Source organism: Microcaecilia unicolor, chromosome 6, assembly GCF_901765095.1.
Source record: "Microcaecilia unicolor chromosome 6, aMicUni1.1, whole genome shotgun sequence".
Classification (NCBI taxonomy): Eukaryota; Metazoa; Chordata; class Amphibia; order Gymnophiona; family Siphonopidae; genus Microcaecilia; species Microcaecilia unicolor.
The window spans coordinates 286539571-286560741 of NC_044036.1; the positions used below are offsets into that span (position 1 = coordinate 286539571).

Here is a 21171-nt window from a genome sequence, read left to right on the forward strand (position 1 = left end):
AGTATAAAACAACAAGGAAATAAAGAGAGGGTAGATTATAGAAATCTAGTACGGTCCATATTTTGTTGTGTCACATGAAGTAGGAAATTAATTTGGATCAGGGGGGTAGGCCTTCTTAAACGAGTTGGTTTTCAGTAGTTTCCTGAAGTTAAGATGGTTATGGATAGATCTAACAGTTTTGGGCACAGTTGTGTGTGCTCTGAAGAGGACAGGTACAAATCAAAGTAGGGTATACACAAAAAGTAGCACATATGAGTTTATCTTGTTGGGCAGAGTGGATGGACCCTGCAGGTCTTTTTCTGCCGTCATCTACTATGTTACTATGTTTGTGTACTTATGTAAGAAAAGCTGGAAGCATAAGTTGATTTGTATCTAAGTCCATTGCAGTCTGGATAATGCAGATTTAAATAAGTTCGGGATAGGCTGGTACTGTTTCTGGGTGGTAATTTTATGAGGTCCAACATGTATCCAGTAACTTCACCATAAATAATCCTGTGGACAAGAGTGCAAACCTTAAAGGCAATATGTTCCTTGGTGGGAAGCCAGTGCAGTTTTTCACGAAGGGGTTTGGCACTTTCAAATTTTGGTTTTCCGAATATCAGTCTGGCTGCTGTGTTCTGTGCGGTCTGAAATTTCTTTGTTAGTTGTTCTTTGCAACCTACATAGACTCCATTGCAGTAATCTAAATGGCTTACAAGCTCATTTTCAAAGCACTTAGCCTCCCAAAGTTCCATAGAAACCTATGGAACTTAGCCTCCCAAAGTGCTTTGAAAATATGCCTCTTGGTATCATAAATTGTATTAGGTTGCAAAATACATCTCGTGGGAAGAAATGTTTTATGCGTTTAAGTTTCCACATTGAGTGGAACATTTTCTTTGTAGTGCAATTTACTTGACTTTCAAGTGTCAGATTGCGGTCAATTATGACGCCAAGCAGTTTTAGGCTATCCGAGATTGGAAGAGAGTAGTTTGGGATGTTTACGGTAGAAGGTTTATACTTATTGTGTTTTGAAGAAAGGATAAGACTAATGAGTCTTTTCAGAATTTAGTTTCAGTTGGAATGAGTTTGCCCATGCATCCATTGTATTCAAACCGATCTTAATTGTATTGGTGATTTCTGTCAAATCATGTCTGAAAGGTATATAAATTGTATCATCATCAGCATAAATAAATGGGTTAAGGCCTAAATTGGATAAGGATTTGGCCAATGGAATCATCAATATGTTGAAAAGTGTTGGTGAAAGTGGTGAACCCTGAGGGACTCCGCAAACTGGTTTCCAGGAAGATGATATGTTTGAATTAGATTTTACTTGGTAAGATCAAGAGGATAAGAAGCCTTTAATCCATCTGAATATATGTCCGCCAATCCCATAGTAATCAAGGAGATTTAGTAAAATGTCATGGTTGACCATGTCAAATACGCTAGACATATCAAATTGGAGGAGAAGTATATTTTTTCCAATAGCTATTTCTTGCTTAAATTTGCTCAAAAGAGTAACTAAAACATTCTCCAAAGACAAGCAGGCTGATATTCTCACAAGTGGGTGACGCCACGTCGGCCCCGGAGGATTTTAAAGCAAAATCTCAAAATCTCTTTACGGCGTTCCGTCGCGCGAGCGATCGTACTGCGCATGTGCGCACACCTATTCCCGCTCGCCGAGCAGACACGCCCCTCAGTTTTTCTTTTTCCGCGTCTGAGGAGACACGGAGTTCGTTAGGGCTTCGTGTTTTCTTCAGGTCTTCGGAGTAAATCTCTTTTTTCTTTTTTCTTTTTATGGCAGGCTCATTGTGGCTTATATATACAGGTATTTTTTGTACCTGAGGCAAGAAAAAAATTTAAGTAATTGCCAGAGTCACAAGGGGCTGTGCCTCAACGAAGCTTATAAGCTTCTCTTTTTCTTTTTTACTTGAAAGTGCTGGTATATTGTTATCTGTGGGCTCTCTCTAGCCAGCAAATAAAACAAGCCCACATTTTTTGATCCATTTATTAAATAAATTGCTCTCGAGAGCTGTGAGAGCCTGCTTCATGGTGAAGATGTATGTCACAGCCACTGAATGGGCAGCCTGGTGACACAATATCAGTGGTGTAACCTTTGAAGTGAGTCTCCACCCGTCTCGGCGTCTCCTGCTCTGCAGGTCATTCGGACGCATCGGCGGAAGTGTCTTGGGCCGGATCATCTCCCTGTGAAGCGCAAGTAGTGTCTCAAAGTACCGAGACGTATTCTACTCTGCCAGGGATGCCCAAAGGACCGCATCATCTCCCTGTGAAGCGCAAGTAGTGTCTCAAAGTACCGAGACGTATTCTACTCTGCCAGGGATGCCCAAAGGACCGGATCATCTCCCTGTGAAGCGCAGGTAGTGTCTCAAAGACGAGACTTATGCTACTTGTCAGGGAGTCCGACAGAGACCGATGCACGCTGGGTATAGTTATGCATCGAGTAGGTCTCCACCTGCCTTGGCGCCTCCTGCTTGGCAGGTCATTCGGGTGCATCAGCGGGTGTCGGTACCATCGGTGCCCAGAGCTTTGCTCCCTCTGTTATGGAGGTATTCGGGCTTCAGACATCAGTCGGTGCCGAGAGCGTTGCTCCCTCTATTATGGAGGTATCCTGGCATTGGACGTCGATACACCGCATCGGTACCGGCCATCATCGGTACCGTCGGTACCGAGTATCATCGGTACCGGGTGTCATGGGTACCGTCGGTACCGAGTATCATCGGTACCATGGGTGCCGTCGGTACCGAGTATCATCGGTACCATGGGTGCCGTCGGTGCCGGGCATCATCGGTACCGTCGGTACCGAGTATCATCGGTACCGGGTGTCATGGGTACCGTCGGTACCGAGTATCACGTCGGTGCCGAGTATCATCGGTACCGGGTGTCATGGGTACCGTCGGTACCGAGTTTCATCGGTACCATGGGTGCCGTCGGTACCGAGTATCATCGGTACCATGGGTGCCGTCGGTGCCGAATGTCACCGGTGCGTCGGTACCAAGGAGTATCGGTACCGGGAACATTGGTACCATGGTCGGTGCCATGGGTCCCGTCGGTACCGGTACCATTGGTACCATGGATTCCGTCGGCACCGGGTATCATCGGTGCCGAGTGTCTTCGGTGCATGGGCACCGTCGGCACCAGGTATCACCATCGGCATCAGATATCATGGGCACCATCGATCACAGGTATCATCGCCCATCGGTACCGAGTATCACGAGTACCATCGGTATCGGGTATCGTCGGTACCATGGATAGCTATCATGGATACCGTCGGTGCATGACCAGGTACCATCGGTACCATGGGTGCCATTGGTACCAGGTGTCTTGAGCACCGTCGATACCATGTGTACCATAGGTACCGTCGGTGCTGTTGGTGCCGAATATCATGGGTACCATCGGTACCACATGTCAAGGGTCCCTTCGGTACTAGGGTATCATGGGTACCATCGATACCAGATATCATGACTATCATCGGTACCAAGTACCATGGGTTCCATTGGTACCGGGGGTCATCGGTACCATGTGTATCATCGGCACCGTCGGTGCCATGAGTACTATCAGTACCATCGGTCACATCTCTGTTATGGAAGTCATCTGGCAGTCTGGTTTCGATTCCCTTGCATTGCCAGATGTTGTCCTTGGCTTCGAGACCATGGGTACCATTGGACGCCATGGATGCTACCGCCTCCCGCGGCATCTAGCTTTTCAACTGGTCTCCTTCACCGATGCTGCCTCTGGTATGGGTGTTCGCTCGTAGAACTTACCGCGCCTCCATACCTTGGCTTTCAGGCCCAGAAATGCATGTTAAGAACAGCCATTTTACTACAGGAGAACATATTTTCCATAGCTGTTCTGTAGAATTGTATGTATGACAGTTGCTCTATACTGGTCAATGTTTGCATCTGAGCTGCTCTGTTTGAGTAGTTGGCTCAGTTCAATGATGGTTCATCTGATGAACATGAAGGTCATGGGGTTTTCTCTGCTGAGAATCCTCTAGATCCTCTATTTCTCTTGACACATTACAATGGAGATTGTCAATCAGCCCAATGCCAGATGCTCGAGGTCCTGGACTACCATCTTCAACTCAGAACTGATAGCAGTTCTAAGAACTTGCTTCGGCGCCCCCGAGGCCAGAGCATACATTCTTAGCCTCCCTTGGAGAATGGCGTACCAGGCTGGCATGATCGCGTCCAAGACCAAGTCCTGCCAGATCTTTATGAGCATTCCCACCGGAGTAGGCTACATCTTTTTTCCAAGTGTCGCAAGTTCCTGTCCAATGGCGTTTTCATCACTTGTATTGTAACACCTAGATTTCTGCTCTAGGTATGGTGATGCGCAGACTCTCATGACTGTGTGCCTCTCACCTGGAGGAGGAGACTCAGCAGAAAATTGTTGATATGCTGTGCATACACTTCCTCATCTCGGAACTTCTCTAAAGAGATCAGCACGCTCGTTCTAGTCAACGGCGTGCACCTAATCAGGCTCCTGCAGCTATTCCGCAGGAACCAGAGAGGGGTTTTGGAGTGGCTCCAATTCAGCATAGCCACTATATATAAAAAAAAAAAAAACAACGAATGTCCGTACCGGCCAATCTGCCTGTCGGGGGGAAGTTCAAATTTTCTCCACCACAGGTGACTTCTATATCCTCCAACCGGGGGGTTTTTTCAAATAGTCCGGTTAGGATACATTCTCAATCTGGAATCAAACCCTCCACATTGTTCATTGGAAGTTTAATCCTTTAGCTTCCATCAACACTGAGTACTTGCAGAGAAACTCTCTGCCTTTCTCGGTACCAATGCAGTCGAGCCTGTTCCACAAGGGTAAGAAGGATTGAGTTTCTATCCCAGGTCCTTCCTTGTGGGTTCCGTCCCATCATAGACATAAGGGGCCTCAACTGATTTCGTTCAGGATGATTTCCCTGAGCAACCTTCTTCCCATACTTCAGGAAAACAAATGGTTATGCTCTCTGGACTTACAAGATACTTCTACTCACTTTGCGTCCAGAGTATGTTTTTCCTAGTGCCTAGCTGTTGTTGCAGCGTATCTTCATGGACTGGGAGTGCAAGTGTTCCCTTAACACGTTGATTGCCCGTCTCAACAGATTACAGCACAGTAATATTGAGACTTCTAGACACATGGCTTCCACAGTTCACGTCACTCCCTTGACACTTTTGCACATCTAGAGGATGTAACCCAACTGTTCGCCAGTCTTCGGAATTCCCCTCAGAGGTGGTTAATTCTCTCCATTTTGATTCTGAGGTGTTCAGTCCACCTTACTCAGTCAAAAGCTGCTGACGAAGGTTGCATCCCTCCTGGCTATCCAACCTAATTATTTTAATCAACCACACAATCGGGTTGTGATGTACTCGATAACAAAGGAGTACTGGATCTTGTCCTCTGAGTCAAGATGCCATGCAGATGTAGCGGTGGGCTCGCCAACGCGGCTTGTTTTCTCCAAGCCATTTATCTAATTGGCGTAAACAGCAGTCTGGCCGACAGGCTGAGCAACTTAGTTCAATCACAAAGTCCCTCAGTTCTGTTCCAGGCTGCAGGTTCACGGCAGGCTACCATCGGATGCCTTTCTCCTTCTTTGGGGGACAAGTTTTCTGTATGCGTATCCTACCATACATCTGGTGGAAAAGACTTTGCTGATTCTCAAGCAAGATTGTGGAGCCATGATTCTGATTGCTCCTTTCTAGCTACGTCAGATACGATTCCCTCTTCTTCTGGAGTTGGAATGTTTTCCAGCTCTCATTACGCAGAACGAGGGGGCACTTCTACATCCCAACCTCCAATCTATGGCTCACACGGTCTGGATGTTGAGAGTGTAGGTTTCGTTGACTTTTCCAGAAGAGTGTCTCCCGACTCTTGCCTGCTTCCAAAAAAGATTTCACAAAGAGGTGTTATTCTTTTCATGGAAGAGGTTTGCCGTCTGGTGTGACAGCGAGGTCCTACATCCTGCCTCTAGTCTTATACAGACCTTGCTTGAGTTCTTTCCACACCTGTCTGAATCTGGTCTCAAGACCAACTCGGTCTGTATTCATCTTCGTGCAATAAGAGCTTATCATCAACGTGTACAAGGTCAGCCTTCAGCTGTCCACTTTATGATGTTTACTTCTCCCACAGTATTGAGAGAATTCCTTGTCTGTATCTAAGGGGGATTATTTCTGTTGGGCTTAGCACCCACAATAATTTTTCAAGTTGGCTCTTATGCTTCGGTCAGAGCCCCTATCACTCCTTATTCAGTATCTTGGGGTCTCAATGTCGTTTTCATCCAGCTGCTGCAAGCTCAATTCGGGCCACTGGATTCCTGTCATCTGAAGTATTGGACCTGGAAGGTCATTCTCCTTGGTGGCTGTTCCTTCAACTCGAAAGGTCGGTGAGCTTCAGACTCTAGTAGCTCAAGCTCCTTACCTTACTTCTCATCTTAACAGAGTAGTTCTCCGCATGCAGCCAAGGTTCTTACTGGCGCTGGTATCAGAGTACCATCTGATCCAGTCAATTGTCTTGCCAACATGCTTTCTCCCTCATCTTACAAGCCCTGGCGAAAGCAAGCTGCGCACTTTTTGCGTGGAGCAGACGAGCTCCCTCGGAAGGTCCGCCCAGTTGTTTATTTCTTTTAATGCCAGTTGCTGTCGGAAACCGCATCATTTCTTCTTAACTGGCAGATTGCATCTCCTTCATTTTTGTCCAAGCTGGACTGACTCTAGAAGGCCATGTCACGGCTCACAAAATTAGAGCCATGGCTGAATAGGTGACTAATCTAAAATCAGTCACTTTTGAAGGGATCTGCAAAGCTGTGGCGTGGTCATCAGTCCACACATTCACATCTCACTACTGCCTTCAGCAGAATAGCCGACGCGTCAGTCGGTTTTTGGGCAGTCGGGGCTGCAGAACTTCTTTGGGGTTTAGAATCCAACTCCAACCCTCCTAAGCCCATGTTTGTTCTGTTCCAGGCTACACTCATTTACATATTTCAGGTCAATGTTTATTCTGGCCTCGCCGTTGCGAGACTCTATTGACCACTGTTTGTTGTGTAAGCCTGAAAGCTTGGGATACCCCACTTGTGAGAATATCAGCCTGCTTGTCTTTGGAGAAAGAGTAGTTACTTACCTGTAACAGGTGTTCTCCGAAGACAGCAGGCTGCATATTCTCACAAACCCTCCCACCTTCCCCTTTTGGAGTTGTCTCCTCCTTCTTTTGGATATAACTGAGGGGCGTGTCCGCTCGGCGAGCGGGAATAGGTGTGCGCACATGCGCAGTACGATCGCTCGCGCGACGGAACGCCGTAAAGAGATTTTGAGATTTTGCTTTAAAATCCTCCGGGGCCGACGTGGCGTCACCCACTTGTGAGAATATGCAGCCTGCTGTCTTCGGAGAACACCTGTTACAGGTAAGTAACTACTCTGTTTCAGTACTATAAAGGGAGCGGAATCCTGATTGCGAATCATGTAGTATAGAAAACTTGGTTAGGTAGTTCGTAAGTTGTTTAGTCACAATGCTCTCCATTAATTTAACCACCAGTGGGATAGAGGCAACTGGGCGGTAATTGGTAATATCATCGGTCTTTTTCTTGGTGTCCTTTTGTATTGGGGTGAGAAGAATGTTACCATGATCCTCAGGGAAGAGACCTTGTTGAAGCATGAAATTTAGATGGGTTGTTAAATCTACTAAGTATCGATAAGGAGCAGATTTGAGTAAATAATTGGGACAAGTGTCCAATTTGCAGTAAGAATTGGAGAACCTTAGGACCGCCTGGGTGACTGATTCAATGGTGAGAGGATCAAAGTTTGACCAGATACGATCAGCAAGATAGGCACCCAAGGTGGGTTCAAGTACAGTAAAGAAATGTTCTGAGTTGGAGTTCTGTTGGGGGAAGTGAATTGCGTAATTTTAATATTTTTTCATTGAAGTATTTAGCAAGATTATCAGCGGATGGAATGATTAAAGAAGTTAATCACATTGCAGCATCTCCTGACTCCTCCAGACGTCTCTTCTGCTCTCTTCCACTCCCGAACCCTGTCCTCAGCATGTTCCAGCATCTTTCTCTCCAAGCAGGATTCAACATCACCCCCTGCATGGTCTTCTGTTGGTGTCCAGCAATGGCAGTGGTACACATATGCTGCCTGCAGTCTACTCCAAAGCTCTGGCCCATTGTGCCTCCTCTGATATCACTTCCTGTTTTTGCATGGGCAGCATGGGTCAGAGAGAAAGCTTCAGACCTGGCTGCAGGCAGCCACAGCCAAGGACCAATAGAAGATGGGGGAGAGGGTAATTGAGAGGGGCAGATGCCAAACCCTGAGTGGGGAGAGTGGAGTGAGCTGCAGACTTGCAAGCAGAACTGGAGGGGTCACCAGTGGAAGCTATTGCCAAAGCTGTAAGCTTCAGCAGCCACGAAAAGAATTTTGTGTTGCTCACCACCAAATTTATGTTGCTGCTTAAGAGGGTGGAGGGGAAGGAGGGTGAGGTGCTGAACAACAGGAGGAAGGGAGAGAGAAAGAGATAATGGACCTGAGGGAAGGAAGAGAATGGGATAGATGCTGGATCTAGGGGGTGGGGATGGGGGAGATTATCAGCTCTTTAGGGAAGGGAAGGGGGGATGGGATTTGATATACTGCCTTTCTGCATTATAATCAAAGCACTTTACATATTATATACAGGTACTTATTTTGTACCTGGGGCAATGGAGATTTAAGTGATTTGCCCAGATTCACATGGAGCTGCAGCAGGAAATAAATAGATAAACTTTAATCATGCAATTAATTGCTATTAACATTTTTTAATTGCACAATTATTCTCATTTAAAAATTTTAATTGAAATGCAGCCCTAATATAAACAGACCCCTTATAGTACTAACTCCCTGCTTTGTTCGGACCCTCTAGAGCTTCCTTGCATTGGCTGCAGGTTGAACAGCTCCTCTGCAGCTGCTGTAGAGTCTGAGCAGGATGCAGTCCTGAAGTGGTTTCTTCTGCTGATTCCACTGACCACCTTCGGCTTGGGCACATGGCAGGTAATTGCATGAATTATCTGGTTCTTAACTTTCAACTGTCTGCAGTTTAGTGGCTGCTGTACTTTGTGTTATTGGCTGTTACATTTGTTTTGCTAGGTACTGGGTTTTTTGATGGTAAATTGAGCGGTAACAAGACTTAGAACCAGCATGTGCCTTGTGTGAGGGATCTGCCCACCTTGAAAAAAATGTGGGCAAATTTACTATTGCTGTGTATCTGAAGAATGGGAAAATGTATGGTTGTGGTTCATGTGTTTAACTAGTTATTCATGCAGCCTAACCCTAGTAAAGAGTGATTCCACTAGTTCATAATATGCAAATTTCCTTTATATGTTTCCAAATGGACCAAGTTCCATATGTTTTGAAGAATCTCACACAGTGGCTTTTACATCGTCTTTGAAGACAGATTATTCTTTTTGTGTGTCATCTGTGCTTTGTGTATTCTTTAAAAACTTGATTTCCTTCTCTATTAGGTGCAGCGTCGGAAATGGAAGCTGAAGCTAATTGCGGAGTTGGAAGCTAAGGTTACAGCTGATCCAGTCCCTCTCACTTCAGAGTATGAATTGCTTCTACTTGTAATGCAAGGCATGCTGGCTCTGCCCATCAGCCACTGATTAGTGCGCAATGATTTCCTTTTGAGATTTGAATGTTGCAGGATTCATTGGCATTGTACTGTGATACTTTCACACTACAGACTTTTCAAAGCAGCACAAAAGCTGTTGGTTAGTACATCCTAGTCATAGCACAACCACTTTCCTGTCATCTTCTTAAAAGGTTTAGTTTCCACCTTGTTTTTTTTTGTTTTTCCCCTGCAGCTAATCCCTTTTAGTCCTCCACCCCTTCTGGAATGGGCAGAGAAAGGTAGCCCAACCTGAAGAATCGCCACCTATTTCAAAAAAGAAACATCAAAGTTTGACTTGTGAGTTTAAGTGGTTTACTTCAGTCCTCTCTTCTTACGATTTGCAGTCCTATGGAGCTCACAGCATTGGAGTACCAGCCAGTGAATGTCAGAGGTTACTTTGATCATTCCAAGGAACTCTACATTGTTCCACGAACACTGGTAGATCCTGAGCGGGAAGCCAGAGATGCTGGACGGCTGTCCTCTAGCCCTGAGAGTGGAGCTAACGTCATCACCCCATTCCACTGTACTGATCTGGGGTGAGTTCTTACCTAAGCTGAGAGCCTGCAAAATCTCAAACATCCCTGAAAAACAGCAGCAGTGAATCTTGTTTTGGGAAAAATAAGGCCCTGCCTTCCCTTGGTGTGATAAAAATGACACCAGACTAATTAGGTTAATATTTTAAAACACTTGATATACCACCCTTCTATAAAAAATCAGAGTGGCTAACAATCTAAAATATAAAATACAGAAAAGAACGCAAAATCTTGATAGTAAAGAACCCAATCACAGTCCAAACATACAAGTTAAAAACAAGATTCTAAATGCATTTAAACAACCGTTCACTTTTTCTTGATTCTGTGTTTGTTTGTACTGTAACTTTTTACTTATATATGTAAGCCACATTGAATTGATATTAAGTTTTGGCAAATGTGGGATATAGTGAGATCATTTTTATTAAAACAGAAAATAAAACAACCAACCAAGGTACAAAAATTTTCAACATGATGAACTATAAAGCCTAAATAAAAGGAACTAAAAAGAACCCCCCCCCCCAAAAAAAAAAAAATAAAATAAAAAAAAACCCTACAGAAGTGATTCTGTCTAGGTGTCCCACCAGAAGCTACTAAACAAAGATTAAGTACCCTAGTACGAGCTCTATGAGTTAAGGTATTCCAAAAATGTTCCCAGATTCTCTGAAAGCGACGACCAGCAGGTGCATTGATATCACAAGTTTTCAATCACTGTATCTGAAAAAGATGAATCATGGGTTGGTGCCACAAAGACAAGGATGGAGGGTCTGAAGATAACCAAAGGTTAAGAATGCAAATGTGGGATATAAATATCAATAAATAAACACGCACTCTCAATGTCATTGCAGGTCACCAAATGCTGCCATCAGTTACCCAGACCAAGCACCTCTTGAAAAAATAATGCATTTTTAATTTTAATTTATGTTTAAACTTTTTTTATTGAGACAGTAATAACTGCACAAAGGAACTTCAGACCAATATATAAAATTAGCAGGAAGCTTGGATTCTTATGGATACCCGCTAATAATACTGACATTTATAACTGTCTACCCAACAAAACCCCTGCCCCCTCCCTTCCCAGAACCTGTACCCATAATGGTTCAAAAATGGTTAAAGCAATGATGCATCAAAACAAACTCTTAACATCTACCAGAATACAAATTATTCAGTATCGAACTCTGTGCTGCAGGTGAAACAGATTGTAAAAGTTCCAAACAGAAAGGTATTTTGTTACTCTTTTTGCAGATGCGCCTCTAACCTCCCACAATGTTAGATTGTGAGCATGGGCATGCAAGGACCAAAATGATGGAGGCTCTGGACTCGCCCATGAACATAGTATACACTTATTCCCCACTACAGTACACTTTCTAAGAAGAGCCTTCCTTTCTTTACCCAACCCTTCCATCCCTCCTGTCAGATCAAAGAAAACCAATTCCACAGTAAGTTGGATTTTCCAGTGAAATAGACCACTTAAATATGATACTGCCTTAGACCAGAAGTGTCAAATGGACACACAGGCCCACATGGCATGATAAAAATTGTTGTCCTCCCTGGAGCACTAGACACAAGTTGGAGAGGACAATCCCCCCACCCTTCACAGCTGCACCTCAGTAAAGTAGGCCCTATGGAACACTCTGAATGCACACGACTTGAGATCTGCTCCTAGAGTGAGTTGAGGTATTCTGCTAATGGTACCAGCTCGTTCTATTCCAGAAGCAGTTTTCCCAGATACGCCTCCGATCCCACCTGAAAATATTTTCCCCCTTCCAAGGGTTGAGACGCTTTAAAAAGACCTGAAATAGTCAGCTTGTCTCAAAAAATCCCCTTCCCCTCAATTTATCTCCTAACTTGGATTTTAAACTATCGGGGTCTAAGGATTTGACATAGTTTTTGAGTTGACAGAAGGCGAATCGGTCCCCCCACTGGCGAAAGGACTCAAAAAGACGTCATTGTCCCTTCCTCAATGAGCACACTTTAATCCTCGGTTTTCCCAATGAACAAAGTAACATTATCCATCCCTGGCAGAAAATGTATAATACCTCTGATTGTCAATTGGTTCATATCTGTAGAGTTACTACCTAGCCAGCATGTCAGTTTAATCAAAGTGTCTTTTAAAGGTCTAAACAGTACACTTCTCCCCAATGAATATGGCAGGAGGTGGTGGGAAACTTGCAAAAGAGATCTATTACTATATGGTGTATATAGTAGCTGTTCATAGACAGTTGATGTGTAGTCCATTTGATCTAAAAGCCAGTCGCCCAAATGGTGAAAGAGACATGCATAATTATACAATTGTAAATTTGGTAGACCTAACTCTCTACATCTCCAATTACCATAGAAATATGGTATTCAGTCAATAATTTTGCTACCTGTGAAAGATATCTCTTGAGGAGGCAGACAGGCAAGACCTGGAGCACACGGAGCCACTTGGGGAACACCATCATCTGGTATAAGCTGATTCTACCTGAAAAGGACCAGGGCAATGCCAGCCAACCCTCCAACTGCCGTTTTGCGTGTCTAAAAGATAACCCACATTAAGGGAACTTAACAGCTGGTGGAACAAGACAACTGAATCCCTAACTATCAGAAAGATTGTGCAGCCCACTTCAGCGGGACCCCCCCCCCCACCAAGTCCGGCGCACTGCTTCCTCCGATTTTGGACAGATTCAATTTGAAACCTGCATAGTCCCCATATTCTTGGAAAATGCCGAGCAACTCCTCGAAAGAGCTCTGAGGGTCAGTAAGGTACACTAACAGGTCATCTGCAACAGCTGCTATTTTGAAAATATCTCCCATCCCACCCCCACGAGCCAATCACTTAAAAACCAGAGGCTGAAAAGTATGTCCATCCCACCTGCTGGAGATAGAAGATACTGAAGAGCTGGACTGCATGCCAAGAGAGAGATGTCTCAGCTCAATTCTTAGTTCTCTATCTCCACCTGCCGGTTGATGGACACAACTATCCCATAGGTTCTGAAATAGTGGGAAGCTACATAATGGAAGATTAGTGTGAAGTGATTCCACATCTAGTGTAACAAGTAGATCTGATGTATCCCCATCAAATTTGTCCAAAAGGGTAATGGCATGGCTAGAGTATCATGCATAGGATTTGATGAGTAGTACAGAAGGTTGCAGAAAGGTATATAGTCAGCATGATTTGGGGCCTACTGTATTTCTTACTGTGCCCAGAATATATGCATGGTTGGTTTATTTGAGTTGTGCTAGGTTTTATGTATCTTGTATGAATATGTATGATGATTTCTGTCCTTTGATTTTATGGTGTTCTTTTCTGGTTATGAATTTTTTAATTTAACCCATTCTGACTTGCATGGCAAATAGGTACGGTATAGGAAATTTAATAAATGATTTAAAATACTGTATTTAGTTATTCCCTGCCTTCTCGTTACTTTAAGTGCTTGCTTTTGCCAAATGTTTTCTCCTCAATCTAATATGTTCTTTGTAGAAAGATAATCTTAGTTTTTATAGTGTATAACATATAAGAAGCTTGGGCGTTACTAAGGAAATAACACAATGCCACAAATCATTTTTAAAATTATATATATATATATATATATATCCTAATTACGTGAGTTAATATGAAGTACTACTTATGAGATTAAAGACTTTACAACTTCTCTAAAAGTACCATAAGATCGAATATTTCTATTTGAAAATGGATGAGAATTCCAAATTGAAGCTGCCTGGAAAGATAGTGAAGAAGAATAGAATCTTTTAAACCTAACCTTCGTTAGTTTTGGGAAAATAATTGATTTTGGAGACCATATCTATTTTCTCCTGTCATTAATGACGCCGGACAGTTTAAATACTGTGGAGCATATCCATATTGAATGAAGTGACCCGCTTGTATCTATGTGCTGAAAAAATGAACCCAAAATGTCACTGATGTTCAGGTTCTGGACTGGACAAGTTAATTTATTAAAGACATCTCTTCTTGTCAGTCACAGCTGACGTGGTTGAGCCTGTTACACTTTACAGTGTACTGGCAGGTAGGAAATGGATTAGTACTCAGGCATGTGCACTCAGCACGATTAGAAATGAGATGTCAATCTGAAACAAAAATTATACTCCTAGAATATCTGTGTGTGTGTGTATGTAGCAGAGGGAGGACAGGCCATAGGCTGATTTCTGTTTACATGCTGTTTTCTTTTCCCTTTTGTACTGCAGGATCACAATCTTAGTGAACAGAGGATTTGTCCCTAGAAAGAAGATGAATCCAGAGAGTAGAATGAAAGGACAGGTACAAGGGGGCACACAAAAGCCACTTGTGAGTGGGGCTGAAAAATGGGAAAGGCTAACAATGCTGACAGGCTACCAGGTAGCAGCAACACCCTTGGTATGAATCCAGAATGTCGGAGGCGAGATCTCAAGTTCACAGTCTGAAATTCCATCTTTGGAGTAGTTTGCTTGCCAGCTTCAAGCAGGAAGTTTATCACAAGATTCTTACTTGTGGGCCAGGTCAGGCATCTGTGCATTATACTGCCAGGAGACTGGGGCCAATTTCTAGCAAAGGTTCCTGTATCATTTGGCTGTTTGGAAATGGAGGTTCTTGCAGTCTCAGAGTGTATAGATAAATTGGACATTGCTTTGAGGAAACGCCTATGGTACTAGTCTTGAAAGTAATTATGTCCTATCCATTGAATACAGGCAGGTGCTGCAGTATTTGGATTGGGTATAGATAGGGTCTGGAAGCAGGTAAAAGCAGGGATTATGTGGAGTCTCCTCCCACCTTATATATAGATCGCCGCAATAAGTTAAAGCATCTCCTCTTCTTAAGGATCTGCATTGGTTACCTATCAATGAAAGAATTTCATTTAAGCTTTGTGGTGTTGTTCATCAGATTATTTATGGTATCTTACCATTTTATATGATCTCATTTAGTTATCGCCACCAAACGCCACCTCCTCTAGAGAATATCTCATATTACATTTCCCAAGTTGTAAAAACTTAACCTACAAAACTATCCATAATGCTAATTTTTCTTACCAAACTCTGGAACTCATTACCCAAGTATATCAGACACTCAATCGATTATATGTCTGTGTTCAGCTAATATGAAAAGAAATTTTTTTAAATAGTTGTATTCTTATATTAATATTAATTGTCTTTTAATGCTTCTTAGTTTAAGTAAGCACATTGAGCTTTCTTGGGAAAATGCGTGGTAGAAATTTTGACGTAATAAGAATAATAATAATATTTCCTCCCAGACTTCAGGCTCGTGGATCCTGATGAGTTACCATTATGGATATAACACTACTCAGGGATCTCAGGAGGAGGTCTGTTGGCTGCCCCATGTGTTATGCCAAAAAGACCTGCATGCATGAGAGTGCAGTGACTGATGTAAAAGACTTCCGCAATATAGATAAGCCTGGCTTTTTGTTGATGTTTATCCTGCTTGATTATGTTTCTTCCTTAGCTTCCACAACAGAACTTATGGATTTGTGTCCATTTACCAGCAGGTGGAGATAGTACAGAACTGTGCAACTCTCCCAGTTCAATATTTCTGTATCTCCAGAAGGTAGAAGATAGTTCCCTGTGCAGATCCTAAATTGCTCTTTTGAGTCTTGTTCCTGATCCAGTATTCCTAGTCTAAAATTGAGCTAGAGGAACGGCTTCTGGCGGCATGATTTATTAAGAAGTGTACCTGGTGGCAGTGGCGTAGCCAGACTGCCAATTTTGGATGGGCCTGAACCCAAAGTGGGTGGGCACAAAATTTTCTCTCTACCCCCCTCCCCCAACAAAATGTAGTCACGCTAATCAGATGCATTTGTCACACAGGGTAAAGTGCTGCTTTTCAGTGCATCAGATTTCAGAAAATTTATTTAATAGCCTAACACCCTTTTCAATGAGCTTTCAGAGGGCAAAACCTCCTGCCTCAGGTCAGTTTAATGCTGTTACGGTATCCTCGCCTGACCTAAGGAAGGAAGTATAGGTCTCTGAAACTTCATTAACACAGGTACCATATTACTTTATCCTAAATTAAAAATAAAATTATTTTCTTTACCTTTCTTGTATGGCCATTTACTTTTTCTCATTGTGTCGCTCCCAGTCTCTAGATTCTGCTTTCCTTCGTTTTCGCTTAACTCTTCTGCCACGGTTTCCTGGCCATTTCTCATTTTTCTCTCCTTTTTCTTTGCGTTCTTCAATATTTTTCTGCCTCTCTCTCTCTGTCCTGATTTAATTCATTCTTACTATCCATTCTTTAATTTCCTTCATCTACTTATGGCTTTTCATCTTTTTCTCACCCTTGTTCTCCCCATGCCCCTTCCTCTTATTCTCCAGTCTTTCACTACTCTCCTTTTCCATCCAGCAGCTCTCTTCTTTCTCTCCCCATCCTTCCAGTCTCCCCTCTCTCTCCCCATCCTTCCAGTAGTCTCCCCTCTTTCTTTCTGCATCCTTCCGTCCAGTGTCACCTCTTTCTCCCTACCCTTCCATCCAGCGTCTTCCCTCTTTCTCTCCCCATCCTTCCATCCATCTATCCTCTCTCCTGATCCTTCCATCTAATGTCTCTCTCCCTCTTTCTAACCAGTGTCTCTGTATCACTCTACCCTTTTCTGTTCAGTGTCCCTTCTCTCTCCACATCCTTCCAGTCTCTCACCTTTCTCTGCATCCTTCCAGTCTCTCCCCATCCTTCCATCCAGAGTCTCTCTCCCCATCCATCCGTTTTCCCTCTTTCTCTCCCCATCCTTCCATCTGTTTTCTATCTTTTCTCCCCATCCTTCCATGTTTTCCCTCTTTCTCCCCATCCTTCCATGTTTTCCCTCATTCTCTGCCATCCTTCCATCTGTTTTCCCTCTTTTCTCCCCATCCTTCCATGTTTTCCCTCATTCTCTGCCATCCTTCCATCTGTTTTCCCTCTTTCTCCCCATCCTTCCATGTTTTCCCTCATTCTCTGCCATCCTTCCATCTGTTTTCCCTCTTTTCTCCCCATCCTTCCATGTTTTCCCTCTTTCTCCCCATCCTTCCATATTTTCCCTCTTTTCTTCGACGAGGCCCGCCCTGCATGCCAGCGCCAGCTCCCATTGCCGGCCACTGCTGCTTTTCCTGTTGAGCAGCAGGGCCGGCGCTACAAAAAGAAGAAGCACTAACGGCGCTAAGCACGTGAAATGTTTAAAAAAAAAAAAAAAAGCGCGGCACCGGCAGGCACTGTCTCGGCAGCCTTGAGGCATTGGCTGCTGGCTCGCAGGCTCCTCCCGCAGACGGGAGGAGCCTGCGAGCCAGCAGCCAATGCCTCAGCAGCCAATGCCTCAAGGCTGCCGAGACAGTGCCTGCCGGTGCCGCGGTTTTTTTTTTTTTTTAAACATTTCTCGTGCTTAGCGCCGTTAGTGCTTCTTCTTTTTGTAGCGCCGGCCCTGCTGCTCAACAAGAAAAGCAGCAGTGGCCGGCAATGGGTGCTGGGGCTGGCGCTGGGCGGGCCTGGGCTGAAATTGGGTGGGCCTGGGCCCACCCAGGCCCACCCGTAGCTACGCCCCTGCCTGGTGGTTCTGGGTACCCACACACCCATCTTCCACGCCCATCCTTTTTCTTTTTTCTAGGGACTCCTTTTCTGTTACCTGTGGGGGGAAAATAAGTAAGGAGAAGTGTTTGAAGCACTGCTTCCTGCTGCAACCTTTAGAGTGTTAACTTTTGCACTGTATCGGCTCTGGGCCTGCCTCCTGTCAATTAAGTGGCTGACCTAATTTGGCCTGCAATTTATTTTTAGGCCCTCAAGACATTTCTGTGGCTCAGGAATGTTTGCTTGTTTTCTTTCAGTGGCCATTGGTGCTGGCTACCTGGAGGGGTGGGGAGAGGGAGCGAAAGGTTAATCTCCACTGGAACATTTTCCCTAGTTGGGGCTTAGGGAGAGGGTATACAAGAGGGAGGGGGCGGATGTGGGTAGACTGTCCAAGGTGGGTGGTGGGGGGGGGGGGGGGGAATGGGATATTTGATTTGGTGGTGGGGTATGTTCTTTCTTTTCCAACCCCAAATGGGATTGTACTATATGTTACAAAGTTCAGACAGTGCCTTTGTTTCCCTTTCACATGGCATTATTTCCTTGCTATGGTTGGATGGTGGTGATGGGCAGGGACACCTTTCTCTGTACTTTGTATTTGCTTTAGCTAGTCTGATCCCAAGGTAAACTGGGGATTATATGAATATTAAAATTCCATCATGGAATGTGGGAGGGGTGTCCACCCCAATTAAGTGCAACAAAATTCTACAAGTCTTGTATAGAAAGCACATATCAATAGCAATGCTGCAAGAAACGCATGTGGTTGATAGCGAACATGCTAAATTTAAAAAATGATGGGTGGGAACTTATGTGCCTTCCCCTGTTACTAAGAAAAAGTCAGTAGTATTATTTTATTCCGTAAATTGCTGAATATTTATTTATTTATTTGTTACATTTGTATCCCACATTTTCCCACCTATTTGCAGGCTCAATGTGGCTTACATAGTACCATAAAGGTGTTCACCATTTCCGGTATGAACAAATACAGTAATGTTGTAATTTGATATCCAAATTCACAAAAAGATTGTTGGTTCAAATGGCTGTTTTGTGATAGTTCAAATGGCTGTCTTGTGATAGTTCACATGCAGGCTTATTTTCGAAAGAGAAGGGCGCCCATCTTTCGACACACATCAGGAGATGGGTGTCCTTCTCCCAGGGTCGCCCAAATCAGCATAATCGAAAGCCGATTTTGGGCATCCTCAACTGCTTTCCGTCGCAGGGACGACCAAAGTTCACGGAGGCATGTAGTAAGCATAGCGAAGGCAGGACTGGGGTGTGCCTAACACATGGGCGTCCTCGACCGATAATGGAAAAAATGGCGTCCCTGACGAGCACTTGGGCGACTTTACTTGGTCCATTTTTTTTTAACGACCAAGCCTCAAAAAGGTGCCTGAACTGACCAGGTGACCTCCCCCTACTCCCCCAGTGGTCACTAACCCCCTCCCACCCTAAAAAAAACAAACGTTTTAAATATTTTTTGCCAGCCTCAAATGTCATACCCAGTTCCCTGACAGCAGTAGGAGTAGTTTTAGTGGGTGCAGTGCACTTCAGGAAGGCGAACCCAGGCCCATCCCCCCCTACCTGTTACAGTTGTGGTGGTAAATGTGAGCCCTTCAAAACCCACCAGAAACCCACTGTACCCACATCTAGGTGCCCCCCCCCTTCACCCCTTAGGGCTATGGTAGTTGTAGTTGTGGGGAGGGAATTTGGGGGGCTCAGCACATAAGGTAAGGGAGCTATGCACCTGGGAGCAATTTCTGAAGTCCACTGCAGTGCCCCCTAGGGTGCCCGGTTGGTGTCCTGGCATATGAGGGGGACCAGTGCACTACGAATGCTGGCTCCTCCCATGACCAAATGGCTTGGATTTGGTCGATTCTGAGATGGGTGTCCTCGGTTTCCATTATGGCCGAAAATCGGGGACGAACATCTCTAAGGTCGACCTAAATTTCGCGATTTGGGCGTCCCCGACCATATTATCAAAATAAAAGAACACCCATCTTGTTTCGATAATACGGGTTTCCCCACCCCTTCGCCGGGACGTCCTGCGAGGACGTCCTCAGGAAAACTTGGGCGCCCCTTTCGATTATGCCCCTCATGATGATAGATCAACAACGGGTGACTCTTTGTAACGCCTTTGCTACTTTTTATTAAGTAATTAGCCTCTCTGGGTGATTGCTCTTTAATACTGAGGGGAGATTTCAATACCATGTCTGAGCCTTCTTTGAATAAATCGAATCCTGGAAGGTCTAATTGGATTGATTTGACTAAAGAATTACCATTGCTTAATAGGGCCCTGTGTTTGTTAGATATCTAGAGGACCTTGCACCCTGCTACTTGAGATTATACTCCTCTCTCTCCAGAGCCCACGGTACTCAGTCCTGTACAGATTACATATTGGTCTCCCAGTCTTTGTTCTCTCTTATTAGTTCCGCAGACATTGATGCTTACCAAATCTCAGATCATGCTTTTGTTTGGTTGCTTTGGTGTCCTATAGGGAATGGATGGGATCCTCTTCCATGGCACTTCTCCCCTGATCTTTACAATACCACTTTCTAATCATTTGTTGATAGCTAAGTGGAAAGATTACGAGGCCTTTAATGCCCAATATCAGATGACTCCTGTACTGTTTTGGGAATGCGGCAAAGGTGGTTTGGGGGGGGGGGGGGGGGATACGCTTTTGTGGTGCAAAAGCTTAGAGGTCAGGTAAGAGAGATCGTACAGTTGAAGCGATTGCTCCACTCCCAGTGTAGGCTGTATGAGAAGGTTCCTACTAGGGAACACGGAGAACAACTCCTGGCATCCCAGTCAGCTCTGAAAACTTTACCAGAGGACAGTGAAGTCCCGACTGTATTACAAATATAAATTGTACTGCCACAGTAATAAAACAGGGGCTCTTTTGGCAAAGTGGCAGAACAGTGGGAGGGAAGTAAAAGGGTCCAGTCTTTGAGAAATTCCTCAGGTTCTTTGGTGTCAGGTGATAGAGATATTGCTGCTATCTTTCTTAGATATTATGCCTTTCTTTATCATTCGAATTAGGAACTGGATTTGGATGGTGCAACCTATTTGAATTGTATGGATCTTGCATCTTTAGATGTAGATTCTATCCAGATCCTTCAGAGACCAATTTCAGTGGATGAAGTTAAATTGGTTATTAGTCATAGCCCCAATCATAAAGCCCTGGGGCCAGATGGATTTCGGGCAGAATTTTATAAAATGCTCTAAGAATATGTTGCCTCCCTGTTGACAGAGATGTTTCATTCAATGTTAATAGAAAAGAGCATGACATTCCCTTTCTATGGAGCGAATTGTGGTCCTGCCTAAATCAGGTAAGAATCACTCTTTGCCAGGGCCCTACCACCCAGTTCCCTTCCTTAACTTTGAAGTAAAGCTTCTAATTAAGGTGACGGCTAACCATTTGGCCCTTGTACTGCCTCAGCTGATCTCTGATCTGCACACTCGTCCTTCCCTACACCCCTTCCCGTGCACTCCGCTCCATGGATAAATCCT

General features: G+C 44.3%; 1 protein-coding gene across 1 annotated transcript in view; it reads left to right on the plus strand.

The window, feature by feature from the left end:
* The window catches only part of LOC115473084 (surfeit locus protein 1), a 37103-nt gene that overhangs the window by 5754 nt on the left and 10178 nt on the right, over positions 1-21171 (plus strand). The window contains exons 3-6 of the mRNA XM_030207725.1: positions 8878-9005; positions 9476-9558; positions 9969-10160; positions 14340-14412. Coding sequence (XP_030063585.1) covers positions 8878-9005; positions 9476-9558; positions 9969-10160; positions 14340-14412 — 476 coding nt within the window. The remainder of the gene's footprint in view (positions 1-8877; positions 9006-9475; positions 9559-9968; positions 10161-14339; positions 14413-21171) is intronic.